The 15,026-nt window shown below is 44.5% G+C and overlaps 1 protein-coding gene and 1 pseudogene across 1 annotated transcript; both read left to right on the forward strand.

The window, feature by feature from the left end:
• The first annotated feature begins 4,469 nt into the window (after window positions 1–4,469).
• Window positions 4,470–4,903, forward strand: LOC136517227 (protein AUXIN-REGULATED GENE INVOLVED IN ORGAN SIZE-like; annotated as a pseudogene).
• Window positions 4,904–9,235: 4,332 nt separating this feature from the next.
• LOC136515718 (uncharacterized) lies at window positions 9,236–9,694 on the forward strand. The gene has a single exon (XM_066509235.1). It carries the CDS (start codon window positions 9,236–9,238, stop codon window positions 9,692–9,694), a length of 459 nt encoding a protein of 152 aa, XP_066365332.1.
• The last annotated feature ends 5,332 nt before the right edge of the window (window positions 9,695–15,026 follow it).

Here is a 15,026-nt window from a genome sequence, read left to right on the forward strand (position 1 = left end):
GATAAGCTCGCTCAGCCTGCTAGTGTCGTCCTCAGCCTCCTCTGTCTGCAAGCCCGCCTCGGCTAGAGTGATGAGCTCGCTGAGTCTGGCAGTGTCGTCCTCATCCTTGTCCCCCTCATCAGATAACACAATCGGTGATTCAACGGTGCGACCAGCTCGCTTTTCTGTGCTCATCTAACTTCTTTTCCTCGTACCTTACACGAGACACCTCTGTAGCATGTCCCTCACTACATCTAATCCCTTCATGTATAAAATGCAATCAGTTAGCAACACGATTATATTACATTTAAAATCAGACAACAAAAAAAGGCTTTCAAGCACTCACTGACACATAATACAACAATATGCTCGTTCAAAACCTTCATCTGTACTCTTGTCTCCTCTCTTGCCTCCTTCCATGCTCTCTCCTCCTCTAACGTCATCTGTCTCTTCAATCCTCATTTGTCAAGCTCAACATCGATCGGGTTACAAATACCGCACTGTCTAGCAAACTCACGTATCTTGTCTTTGTGATGTTTAACGAATAGGTTGATATAGTCAGGTCCGTATCCCCTCTTCCGTGCAATTACTTGCTTTCCCTTAAGTTCATCCAAGAACTTAGCTTGACCATCATAGCATTCTCATCTGCATTTCCTAGTGCTCTGTTCAAGCGAAAATTATATCTTATATGTCTTAGCAAAAGAAACAAAATACAATTTCATGGTTACCACAAAAATAACCAACCTCATCATAGTCAACCATATGACCACAATAATGGTCTATTCCAAGCTCCAAAGGGACTAGACCATAGATGGATTTAACATCACATTCGCACTTGACTGTAGGTGCTTTGTAAATTAATCTTTCTTTCTTCTTTTGCTTTGCCTTTGGAGGTTCTTTCGGCTATTGGTTCTTAGAACCATACAACCACTCCTTGAAACGATACTTCGTCATTGAAAACACCTAAATAAATTGACATTAGTACATGAACAAATATAGCTCAACATTCAACACATACACTTTGCCCTTACTTCGTGCTTGTTTGGACACACAAACTCTAACGTATTCTCAGGGTTTATCACAGCTCGATCTCCGCAATCGCACAGAGGAGGTTCCTCGAGTCATCTAACTGCGGCTAAGTGCTTCTCCATAGCCGTCATTGGAGGGGGGTTAGGGAGAGGTGGAACCTACCGCTCGAAGTGCTCTCATGGATGTCGCCCTCTCCACCAATCGTTGAAAAAGAGGTACTTAGGGTCAAACTTGTCTGCACCGTCGATCCACTAAAAGAAAAAGCACCTCTCATGGGCCTACACAACAAAATTCCAACAAAATATTAGTAACCTAGTAATACAAATTAAGAAAAAAAACATACGGAAATAATTACTTACATTAAAACGACTGCATGTGTAGAAGCAACGAGTCACTGTGTCCGGATGTCTCGATTGAAACACGTCGTCCGGACGACCACAGTCACAGTTAGGGACAGGGAGGTCAGGAGGGACGGGGCATCTTTGCTAGACTCGTCGGGGTACAATTCTCTAGGACGACCCTGTTTTCGCCACAACTGCTCCCGAAACATATCTTCCATCTAATAAAACGGTTCAAATTAAACATCAATCAAAACAACATAAATTATTGTAAAATATAATCATTTGCATTGCAACTAAAATAATATAACCAACACTTATAGCAAAAAAATATACATGGTAAACATACTTCTAACTAAATAATTAACCTTAACATTGATAAAATCAAACTAATATCTTCCTCCAAACCATAGCCCATAGTTTTCAAACATAATTTTCCTCCTAACCTTAACTCCCATTCATAAGGCTGGTTGTTACCTTGAACGAGACCGAGGAGGGAGGGAGGTGGCCACGGGCAGGCGGGCTGGCGTTGGCATGGCGGCGGGCGCGGTGGCAAGGCGCGGGCGGGCGGGCTTGCTGCTCGGGCAGGTGGGCCTTTTATTCGGCTCTGCCGCGCCACGGATCAGGGCGCGGCAGGGCCGCGCCAAGATCGGTGGCACGGCAAGCCCTGCCACGTCAACGGTTAGTATTTCTGGTCGTCGCCATGTCGGCCACCCGCCGCGCCACCATGCATGGCGCGGCACAGGTATTTCGCCGCGCTATAACAATAGGCGTGGCCAAAAGTGTTAGTTAAAAAAAATAGTATTAGATTTAAAATTAGTTTAAAAAAGTGTTAAAATTAAAAAAAAAATCTCCTTGATGACCTTTCCTGGGGGGATAGATTGTCTGGTCTGTTGGTCAGATTACTCAAGGGGTCGATGGTTTGCTAAATTTAGCAACTGAGCCGTACGTTTCCATTTTATTATACTAGCAAACAGGGGTTATAAATAGCGTACATTTGTACGCTAATCTGTCCTACCACTTGAACTAATTTTTACGCTAACTGCCTATTTGCTTCAACTAATCATGTCGGAAAGGTAGCGGTTTTCACTTTTCAGAGACCGTGGCGAGTGCACGGACGAGACACCAGAGCTAGAATTTATAAATTCCTTGCCGGACCGTACCCTTCGTTCTCTGTATGGGATCGTAATTCGGAAACGTCACGCGAATAGGCCGCTAGTATCTTCCAGGCATGCGATACGAGCTACAAGACGGTAGACGCCATTCCATTCGCACCTTGTTCAAGGTTCGACCTTTTTTTCTTTTTTGCGAGCAAAGGTTCGACCTTTACGGCGACGAGGATAAAGCGCCACCACGCACCGCATGTGTGCGCAGTGGTTTTGCCGGAGATAGCGCTGAGTTGATGGAGGCAACAAGAGCTGGAGAAGTTGGGAATTGGGAAGGCATGTCCAAGACTCTTAGGATCACCACTAGTACGGAGGATCCAGGCAGATCAACGGCCTAAGATATATCTTGTTTGTTTGGACTTGTTTCGTTTATAAGTCGTACTTTTTCAACCAATAAATAATATTTTTCTCACATACAAAATCAGCCAACAAAACTTTCGACCATGACTTATCAGCTAAACAAGCCAAAACCACGGCTGACCTTCAGGTTCTTCTAGCTACCCGACGTGCATGCATCAACAACCGCACAAGAAGCTAGCTACACACGCTGCCACCCGGGGAAGGGGACCCACTGATTCCACTTTCCCCGCGCGGTTTAATTTCCTTTCCTGGTACGGAGACATCTCGTACTATGATGAAAACGAATAGGATACGGACGAATATCACCGATATTATATTTGTTTTCATATTTCTGTCCAGATTCAGATTCGAATACAGATAGTGTCAACTATGTCGGATAGGATACGATTGGATATCGACATCATAAATATGCGATTTAAGTATTCGGATACGGATACGGTATCAGATGTTGGATATCCGGATTCGGATACGGATAGATCTCAACCCCTCTAAACGGATTCGATTTCGAATACGGTCAGAAAATATCCGACGTACACTAGAAAAAGGAGAAAATTGCACTTTTAACGGTCCAAACAAGGTGCTTCGTAAAACTATCATCCCAAACGTTGCTTTTGTAAAAATAACAGCCAAAACATTTGCCTCCTGTATTCTCTACCATTTTTCTTTTTTTTCTCCTTTCTCTTTATTTCTTCTAAAACCTGCCACCTAAAAGGACGAATTTGCCCCTGCGCTGATTGACATGGACTCTCAGCGTTGGGCGCTGGTCGCCGCTGGCTGGCTGATCACCGCCTGCATCTGCATGTGCCTAGCTGCCTCGCCTGGATGTGCCTTGCTTCGTGTAGACTGCATGTCCATCACGTACTTGTGTACGACATGCAGTAGGGTCGGCCTCGGCGCATCGTGCAGCAAGGCCGGAGTCGATGCAGCGGTCAACAGGGCTCTTACCGTAGCAATCACGTCCCCATCGGCGATGAGATGCCACGCCTCAGACGGCAGAGGCACGTCGCGTGGCGGCGGCACATCGTCGTCCGGCGAGGGCATGTCGAACGGCAGCGGCACGTCGTCCATGCGAGGGCTCGCGGAAGAGAAGAAGCGGCGGCGGGGATAGGGAAAGACGAAGTGACGCGGCATCAGCTGCCTCTTCGTTACGTGAGTTTGCCCAGGGGCAAATTCGTACCTTAGTTGGCTGATTTAGGTGAAATAAAATAAAAAATAGGAAAAGTGGAAAAATGGTAGAGAAAATAAGAGGTAAATGTTTTGGATGCTATTTTTACGAAAGCAACTTTTGAGATGCTAATTTTGCTAAGCACATTGTTTGGACCGGTAAAAAGTGCAATTTTCTCAGAAAGAAGGTGATCCGACCGCCGGCGTTTGCGTTCTCCCCCACGGTCCATTGAACCTTGAACCTTGAACCTGAACCTGAACCTGAACCTGAACCAGTGATCCGTCCCTTCCAGTTCCAGTTTCGATAACCACAGGCGCGCCAAACCGCGGGCTCCGGCCGCCACCTCCTGCTCTGCCGCACCCATCGATCGCTGACGCGCGGGGCTGTGACTGGGAAAATTTATATTAAGGTCTAGTGGGTACCCAGCTACAGATGCTGCACATTTGGTCATTTGCTATATCTGAGGCTCCTGCGCGCGGCTTGGTCGGGTGTCATGCGGGCGATGCCGCAGGAAGCCGTGGTGGCGACAGCGACGACGACGACGACCATGGACGGGGGCAAGGTGGCGGCGCTGCTGGCCACGGCGGCTGCACTGCTTCTGCTGCTCCCGCTGGCGCTGCCCCCGCTGCCTCCGCCGCCCACGCAGCTGCTGTTCGTCCCCATCGTCATGCTGCTGCTCGTGGCATCCCTCGCCTTCTGCCCCACCGCTAGCGGCGGCGGTGGCAGCAAGCTCGCCGACGCCGACCACGGGTCGTTCGGGACTACTGGGGCAACTGGATCACCGCACCTATGCTGACGATCGACTCACAAGTCGGAATCAAAGCAGTTCGCACGCATGCATGCGTGATGCCTTGGAGTCGGATCAGAGCGAGGATAAAAATGTACAGGGTAAACTAGTAGAGTACTTAGGTAGCTTAGCTGTAGCATGAGTGTGTGAAACAGTGCTCTGGTTCCTTCTTTCAGTTCTCATCAGGTGATTGATGCAGCTTGATCGATTCTTTTCTTGACCCGGTTACCATCAGATCACATTGCGTTTTGTGGGGAATTGCCCGATTATCGATTAATTTATGCTCGAGAGGAATCATTGCTTAACGTTGGAGCGATTTGTCATCAGAACTTTACGGGACGCAATGCGAGATCGCATCTCAGTATCTGACACGCGGCAAATGGGACTCCGGTGTATGCTCGCGCCACGTCTGCTCTCAGCCTCTCACCAACAGGCCGGGCTGCCTTCCGTTCTCTGTGGAGTGTGGACGACCGCGAGCCTGCTTGACAACAGGCCCAGCGCACAAAACTCTGCCGCGTCCGCAAACGCGGTATAGGCCGGGTTGAAACAGATACACAGCCTAAACAGTCAATGTCGTCTCCGAGAGTTTTTTTTTTGCCAAATTATTGATTACTAGCAAAAGTACCCGTACGTCGACGGGAGAAAAAAAAACTATCAAACGTTCGATCTGTTCGCTTCAGCTTGCTGCACAGCTACAAAAGCCACGACAGCTTAATTTGTATAGGTACTAATTTTGATATTGTGCGTCAGTGGCAGAGCTGGGCTGGCCCAACGTCTAGGGCCACTCCATGGGATCATTTTGGTACAATAATTGGGCCTTTTTGGAACCGTGTGCTATAGTGTAGATAAAATGGGCCAACGCCTAGGGCCGTGGCCATAGTGGGCACGGCCCTAGGCTTTCCTCCACCACTGTTGTGCGTGGTTGTTGCGGCAATCACAGACAAGCGGGCTGATAATGAAAACAATGATGGGCAATGTTAAATATCTATTTATTTTTGGTAGAGTTAGATATCAAGTTCTGTGGCTTCTTTTGAGGACCCACAAAATTATGTAATTTTAATATCTTATTAAAGTAGGCAAGGGGTTAATGGTCATTGTATCTCGATTTTCACATGGCAGCCTTATCAAGAGTTGCACTATTATATGACGACAACTTAGTGATTTGCACTGGCATGTGCAGATAGCTTGAAGAAACATTTATTTTTATTATATTAGATTGGATTACAAAGTGTTCATCAAAATTTAAGTTTATATTTTGATTAGTTAGGTCATCAGTCGATTCATACTATAATAATAATTTATTCCTAATTAAAATCAACAACTTAGTAATAGAAATATTTGTTTAATATAAATAAGGGTAAACGAATAAAGATCTGTAATATTGTATTTGTTATTTATCTTATTTTTATAATAAAAAGCATAGTTACTTTTTTTGGAAATAAAAAACAAAAAATAAAATAGAAAAGTGTCAAAAAAAGGTCAGGTACATTGCTGTAGAAGTGACCAAAAAAATGGTCAGGACCCCAACGCAAACACCTACGTACGGGGAAAGAAAAATAAAACGAAGCAGCCGGTCAAGGAATGGAAACGGAAACAAAAACAAAAAAGACTTAGATCGAACATTACTCATAACCAGGCTGGATGCGGATAAAACGCTGCTGATTAGGTTGGACGAAAATTTAGGGGTGACAAAAATTTTACCTCTTTATTATTAGGTATAGATTCAAGTGGTCAAAATGAATAGAAAACATTTTGTTTTGCCTTTCATCAACAATTACTAATTATTGGTTTCAAAAAAAAATTAAACTACAGTGAAACCGCACGCCACGAAGAGAACCAGAGGGAAATTGACGGATAGGGTGACATAAAAAACGAGAGTCGATAATACATGAGGGTCCAATTTTTTCCTTTTTCCCAAAAAATGATTTTAGGAGTTCAATTAAAGAGCTCTTGGAGATGGAAAAAAAAAGAGTTGCCATGCAGCTTACACACGCCATGCGCCCATGTCCACATATCTGATCAACACACGGACCGTATTCGTGAAGTATGACTCTAATACTATTTGTAATGTCCCAGAGTTTAGACGGTTCAGATCTATTCTGCATACTAAGTGAACCATAGCCTACTAAGAACTCGCTTACGTTTTTCACGTAAAAGGAGTAACCCAAGGATGAACTTTATATGTTGATGTAACCACCATCAAGGCAGCGCTAAACCTCCACAATCTCACATCGACACACACATGCATGAGCGACTCTTGGCTAAATTCAAATTGGCCAAATGTCGCATTCTTCGACAACATAGCGCTCGAGAGATTGAAATATTCAATCAGAATTTGTCTTCAACCATTCCATTCACTATATTTGTGCCTCTCAAACACTGTGGATTGCCACATCACGATCATGGAGTGATTGCTGACTTGCTTCCACCCAATAAGGCTAAGCTCTCTCTCTCTCTCTCTCTCTCTCTCTCTCTCTCTCTCTCTCTCTCTCTCTCTCTCTCTCTCTCTCTCTCTCTCTCTCTCTCTCTCAATAGAAAAGATCAATTACCACCGTACCAAAGGCTTTTTGGTGACAAAAGCAATGACTTATATTAGCTTGCCGATTGCGCTTAACTAGACTATCCTTTATATCAAAATAATGCCTCGAGATGTAGGTACCAAAGGAAGATGTTAATTGTATATCAAAATAATGCCTCGAGATGTAGGTACCAAAGGAAGATGTTAATTGTTAGTGACACTTTCAATTTCCACAAAAGTTTATTAATATTTGGGACATCATAATCAATCAATTCAAGATAATGAGATTTCAATGAGAACTGCCTGTTTGAGTGTAAATTCCAGTAAAGCTGATCTTACTCTTTTGTTAGCATAATATTAGTAACTAGAAGAATGTCCCGCGCGTTGCTGCGGCAATCGCTGGCGAAATTACACTACTGATATTTACTAATATGAATGAAAAAATATCACAACACGTGTTAGTGGATGATTTTTAGCATTCTTATGTAGACAACTAAATATATGTCAGTAAATAATGTGGTTTGCTAATGTGAATACCTTGAATGAAGACATAATAACATGTGTTAGTTGGATGTGTTAGTGGATGCTGATGTGAACACTCTGTATGGCAAGATAAATTGCTAGTGCATGTGCTAGTGGATGCTGATGTGAACACTTTGCATGGCAAGATAAAATTGCTAGTGGGCTTTGAAAATATAAGATATACAGATATAGATATAGATATAGATGTGTGGAAGTATATCACTCAATGCTATCAATTTTGGCAGAAGAGGTAAGAACTTCTGCAACGGTATCATGTTTATCGCGGTATTATATAACTAAGGATATTGTTTTCGCAGATCGTATGTCTCAACCAATTATCTTATCAGGACCTAATTTTGTGAATCACCATTTATTTTTTGAAGATTTCAAAAAGAAGGAAATCCCATTTTACCTTCATCAAACTATACCAGAAATGTGAGTCCCTATTTTCCACTGAACCTATTTGAGGAGCTTAGCTCCCAAGTATTCGTTGCTTAGCGATTGTTGACATATCCCATCAATAATGAGTAGTTTAAATAACCATACGCTGAGCAATGCAATATTTTTAATATCTAAATCTTGGATTCCTAAACCCACTGTTCTCTAGCTATGTCTACTGTCTGCACATAACATTCCATTTTACTAGGTGTTTTTTTTTTGTCATCAGGACCTAGACGGATTGTCTTGGTACTATAAAGAAAGACATCATATACAAAGGCAGACTAATCAGCGTGAGACGCCCATCTGAAAAATATGTTTGCTTTTCTAGCTACTTTCTTCTCAAACCGCTGCTCGCTCTTTTCCAATCAACATTACTCAGTTCTCTATAGTGAATATGTATGCCTAAGTAACAAAGGGACGGAATTCTCATTGTGTGCAACCAAACAATTCAGTGTAACTAAACCTTTTTTTTGGTTTTTGCTTCTCCAAAATAGAACATTTCACTCTTGTGAAAAATGATTTTAACACACCGATAGTTGCTCCAATGTGCATAACAGTAGCTTCATGTTAGGAGACCTCTCTAGGTCATGTTTCATGAAAAGAATTGTGTCGTCGTCATATTTTACAACAGGAAGATCGCCATCAATTAGACATGGCACTACCCCCCACACCCCTACTTGTTCATCCGCTTTGGCTCCATTTATCAATGTGGCTAATATGCTAGTTATGATTTTAAAGAGTAGATGAGCTAAGGGCACTCAGATTGTAGAAACTACCGTAGTTTCTATGTGCATTTATTACCCTGCCACATCAGCATTTTACTGGCGTGGAATGCAGTTTAAGGAGGAGAGAGAAGGAAATTGTTTGGAGATGGACGACAGCAGCGGCACTGCTGTGGCTGTCCAGCCATGATAGGAGGTCGTTGTGCGCATGGTGCGGGAGGTCAGCGGCACTAGTTGGGCGACACTGACTTGCACCAACCATGGCGAATGGGCGGTGACCATGAAGGTCAAGATCAGAGCCCGACGGCTCTGGAATGCCATTGACAAGGGCACCAACAACGAAGAAGACAACATGTCAGTGTTGGAAGCCATCCTCGCTACTATGCCAGCGGAGTACAGGGAGTCGTTGGGGGCGAAGAGCTCTGCTAAGGAGGCGTGGGAGGCCATTGCGGTGATGCGCATTGGTTTCGACCGTGCAAAGAAGGCGACGGCTCAGCTGCTGAAGCAAGAGTATGCCAACCTCAAGCTCAAAGATGGTGAATTGGTGGAGGACTTCTTCCTCCGCCTACAGATGCTCATCGGTATGCTGAGGAGCCACGGCATCACCATCGACGAAGAAGAGGTGGTCTCCAAGAACCTCTACTCCGTGTCGGCGAAGTACATCTAGATTGCTCTCTCCATAGATACGATGCTGGACTTGTCCACCCTCACCATTGAGGATGTGACAGGTCATCTGCGGGCGGTGGACGAGCGCATGGAGCAGGCCACAACAATGACGGACAGCGGCAAGCTACTGCTGATAGAAGATGAGTGGGCTGCCCGGATGAAGGAGAAGAAGTCCGGGAAAGCCTACTCCAGCTGCAGTGGCGATGGAAAGCGCCATGGCAAGGCTTCTTCGGAGAAGAAGATGAAGAAGAAGGTTGACCCCAACGCCTGTCGACACCATGGGAAGACGGGCCATTGGGCAAAGGAGTGCCCAAATCACAAGCAGGAGAAGAAGGCTAAGGCTCATCTAGCGCTGGCTAATGATGATGAGGCCACTCTCCTGATGGCGACATTCTGTGCACTGCACGATGTTGAGGCCAAGGAGAAGGGAGAGGGGATGGCGGTGGAAGGGCCTAGAAAGGCTCTGAAGGCTATCAACCTCGATGAACCACGCTCCCAAGTCCACCTCGGACATGTGGGCGGCAAGTAGGAGCAGTAGTGGTACCTGAACTCCGACGCCAGCAACGACATGACAGGCTCCAAGGCAGCGATCCGAGGTCACGACACCATCATCTTCTAGTGCCAGAATGGCAAGCACCGTGCACTAACAGATGTATATTATATCCCGTAGCTACGTTCAAGCATCATCAACATTGGCCAGCTAGATGAGCACGGCAGCGAGGTACTGATCAAGGACGGCGTCCTCAGGATCAGGGACCAGGACCAGCGACTTCTTGCCAAGGTGAAGAGGTCCTAGAATCGACTATACTTGCTCAACCTCAAGGTGGAGCAGCCTATCTGCTTAGCTGCACAGCGCACGGAGGAGTCGTGGCTGTGGCATGCTCGGTTGAAAGCTCTAGTTTGGTTTTGGTGAATTGATGAAACCCTAAGTGCTAACCTAGTTTATCAAGTGATCATGAGATATGTAGCACATTCCAAGTGGTGAAGCAAATGAAGATCATGACATAATGATGGCGATGCCATGGTGATGATCAAGTGCTTGGACTAGAAAAGAAGAAAAAGAAAAACAAAAGGCTCTAACACACATGTGCACAAGGTGATACACTTGGTGGTTGGCACATTTGAGCAAGGGTAAGGAACTTTACTGGCGGAGTGTCCGTCTATAGAGTGCGGATAGTCCGACAGTGCAATCGACGCACTGTACAGAAAAGATAGGGTTTCGTAGAGCATAACGGACGTATCCGGTGGCTAAACCCAGGTGAACAGAGGTCACTGTAAGTGACCAGACGCTGGTCTCGGTAGGACCGACACGTCCGGTCAGTGGCAGCAGTAAGCGGCGGTTTCGGTCTCATGACCGGATGCTGGCGGGAAAAAAATGACCAAACGCTCAGGGCCTGAGTCCGGTCAGTATAACGTATGATGACGTTGAGTGACCGGATGCTGGGTGTGTCCAGTCAGGCATGATTTTTTGCTTCTGGTACCTTACTGGAAATGACCGGACGCTGGTGTTGGTGTGTCCGGTCACTTTGAGCAGCGTGTCCGATCACTACTTAAATGTACTGATGACCGTTGAGATTGGGCGATCAGCGTTTGAAGTCGATGACACATGGCAAGCATCGGGCGACCGAACGCTGGGGTCCTACATCTGATCGATCTGATCGGCACGTCCGGTCACCCCATGTTGTGCCCAGTGAAGGGGTACAACGGCTCTATTTCATGGGGGGCTTCTATTTAAGCCCCATGGCCGGCTCAAGCTCACTCTCTTGGCCATTTGCATTGACATAGCAACCTTGTGAGCTTAGCCAAAGCCCTCCCACTCATCTACATCATAGATTCAACATCTTTGTGAGATTAGGAGAGAATCCAAGTGCATTACTTGAGTGTTTGCATCTAGAGGCACTTGGTGTTCGTGTTTCGCTATGGGATTCGCTTGTTACTCTTGGTGGTTGCCGCCACCTAGACGGCTTGGAGCAGCGAGGATCATCGAGCGGAGGTTGGTGATTGTCTCTGGCTGCAATCATAGTGCTTGTGAGGGGTTCTTGACCTTTTCCCGGCGGAGAGCCAAAAGGTACTCTAGTGGATTACCCGTGGCTTGTGTGATCCTTATCTTGTGTTGGTTGTGCGGCACCCTATTGAGGGTTTGACATGTGATGCCAATTGGCACATGAACCTCCAAGTGAGTGAATCGCCACAACGAGGACTATCTTGCCGACAAGCAAGTGAACCTCGGTAAAAAATCATTGTGTTCATCATTTGATTCCGAGGTGATTGGTCTTCATTGGTACTCATTCTTGTGATTAATTGGCTCCTTCCTCGACACGGCGGTATAACCATCTTGCTCACTCTATTTATATTACCGCAAACTAGTTATCAAGCTCTTTAGTGTAGCTAGTTGTGAGAGCTTGTTAGTTTAGTTAGTGTGGCTCTTTAGTTAGTCTTTGAGAGCACACTTAGTATAGTGACATAGCCATTGTGTGGTTAGAAACTATAGAAACTAGAATTATGGTAGGTGGCTTGTATTTTTAGTAGGCTAGCGTAACACTTGCTTCGCCTCATAATTGTCTAACCGGTTTGTTAAGTGTTGCTGTAGAAAATTTTTAATAGGCTATTTACCTCCCTCTAGCCATTAGGACCTTTCAAGTGGTATCAGATCTGAGGTCACCTTGATTTGAGGCTTAACAACCTTCGGTGTAAAAATGGCTCAAATCAACAACACCAAGAAGCCACCCCAATTTGATGTCTCAAATTATCCCTATTGGAAAGCTAAGATGACAACTTATATCAAGTCAATCAATAGGAAGGTTTGGAAGGCGGTAGAGATAAAGATTGAGATTGAAGATGAAGAGGCTCCCACCGCCGCCGAAGAAATGCTACTCCAAAATAATGACATTGCTCTTAGTGTCATCCATGATGCTTTGGATGAGAGAACTTTTGAGCAAATCAAGAACATTGAGAGAGCTCATGAGGCATGGAATAAATTGGAGAAATCATTTGAGGGCACTCAAGCTATGAAGGGTGCAAAGGCATACATTCTCAAAGAGAAGTTTGTAAGCTTCAAGATGAAGGAGGATGAGAGTGTGTCGGAGATGTTCCATAGGCTTCAAGTCCTTGTCAATGATCTCAAAGCATTTGGAGAAGAGGTGAAGGATAAGGACTTCTCCCACAAGTTCTTGAGATGTTTGCCTTCAAGATTTGGCATATAGGTCATTATTCTAGTGAGGAGTGGTTTGGACACCATGACACCAAACCAAGTGTTGAGAGATATAATGACTGATGATACATATAGAGATGATGATGAGAAGGAAGAAAAGAAGGAGAAGAAAGATGAGAAGAAGGATGAGAAGAAGAAGAGTGTGGCATTCAAGGCCACATCATCCAAGGGCAAGGCAAAGCAAGATACATTAAGTGAAGATGATGGCTCATGGGATGATGATGATGATGAGAAGATGGCTCTTTTTATTAAGAGATTTGGCAAGTTCATGATGAAGAAGGGCTACTATGCTAGAAGAAAGAAGTCTTCATCCAAGAATAAGGAAGAGTCAAGAAGGTGCTTTAATTGTGGAAGCAAAGATCATCTTGTTGCTCAATGTCCATACAATAGCGACAAAGATGATGATAAGAAGAACAAGAAGAAGGACAAGAAGGAAAAGAAAGAGAAGAAGGACAAGATGACCTTTAAGAAGAAGAAGGGTGGTTCATATGTGGTCACTTGGGATAGTGATGCTTCCTCAAGTGATGATGATGATAGTGATGATGACAAGACCACCAAGAAGAAGGCACTTGCAAGCATTGCTATCAATGAGAAGCCTTCTCTCTTTGACACCCCATCATGCTTCATGGCTAAGGCCACTAAGGTACAAATTTATGATGATGGAAGTGATGAAGAATATGAAAATGATAATGAAAATGAAAATGATAGTGATAGTGATGATGATGAACCTACTAAGGATGAACTATTTGACATGCTAGAAGATGCTAAAGAACACTTTGGTATTAAGAGAAGGGAATGCAAAAGCTTGTGTAAGGAACTAAAAGCCCTCAAGCAAGCCTTTGATGAGCTCAATGCAACTCATGAGAGGCTAGAGAAAGCCCATGAGAAGCTTGGCAAGGCTCACAAGAAGCTTGAAAAAGCTCATTCCTCTTTGCTTAATGAACAAAATAAAAAGAAGCATGTTGAGACTTGTGATGTAGGCTTAACTTGTAATATAATTGATGAATCATTATCTATGCCTATCATTGTTGCTCCCGCTAACCCTTCTTGTAGTACTTCTACTTCCACCTCATCTAGTAGTGATGGTCTCACTTGTGATGCCTCACTAATGGTTGAAAATAAGAACCTCAAGAAGGAGGTCAATAAGCTCACTCACACCTTAGCTAAGGCCTATGGTGGTGAGGACCGCTTGCTTATGTGCTTGGGTAGCCAAAGAGCTTCTCTCTATAAAGAGGGATTGGGCTATATCCCCAAGAAAGGTAAGGTAACTTTTGCTCCTCACAAGACTAGTTTTGTGAAGAACAATGGTCGGTTTTGCACTAGTTGCAAGCAAGTTGGTCATAAAGAGCATGAATGAAAGAATAAGAGCAACAATGCTAATGTATCCTTAATTAAGCTTGATTCTTTCTATATGCTTACCAAGGGTGCAAATGGTGTAAAGGCTAAGTTCATTGGTAAACCATGGATGGGCTCAAAGAAGAAAGCCATTTGGGTGCCAAAGAGCTTGGTCGCTAACCTTTAAGGACCCAAGCAAGTTTGGGTACCTAAAAAGAATTGATCTTCTTTTGTAGGTCAATTACAAAGCCAAAGGAAGGCATTAGGTTCTTGATAGTGGGTGCACTCAACATATGACTGGTGATGCAAGAATGTTCAACTCAATCAACACCAATGGCAATGATGGTTATGATAGTATCACATTTGGTGATAATGGCAAAGGCATGGTCAAAGGGCTTAGTAAGATTGCAATACCCAATGACATGAGCATTTCCAATGTGTTGCTAGTAGAAAGCTTGAACTTCAACTTGCTATCCGTGGCTCAATTGTATGATCTTGAATTCAAATGCATATTTGGGGTAGATGATGTAGAAATCATAAGTGTAGATGGCTCTAACTTGATCTTCAAAGGCTTTAGATGTGACAATTTATACTTGGTTGATTTTAATACTAGTGAAGCTAAATTATCTACATGCTTGTTCACTAAGTCTAGTATGGGTTGGTTATGGCATAGAAGGCTTGGTCATGTTGGAATGTGTCAACATGGAATTTCGTCCCATGCCGAGGACACACGAGCAAGCCAGAAGGGTCCGCTCGATAGAGCTAGAGATTCACCTAGCTTCAGCGC

Source organism: Miscanthus floridulus, chromosome 17, assembly GCF_019320115.1.
Source record: "Miscanthus floridulus cultivar M001 chromosome 17, ASM1932011v1, whole genome shotgun sequence".
Classification (NCBI taxonomy): Eukaryota; Viridiplantae; Streptophyta; class Magnoliopsida; order Poales; family Poaceae; genus Miscanthus; species Miscanthus floridulus.

What these genes read in the sequence shown, in the direction of transcription:
- LOC136515718 (XM_066509235.1), top strand. Translation starts at nt 9,236, where the DNA reads ATGGTGCGGGAGGTCAGCGGCACTAGTTGGGCGACACTGACTTGCACC.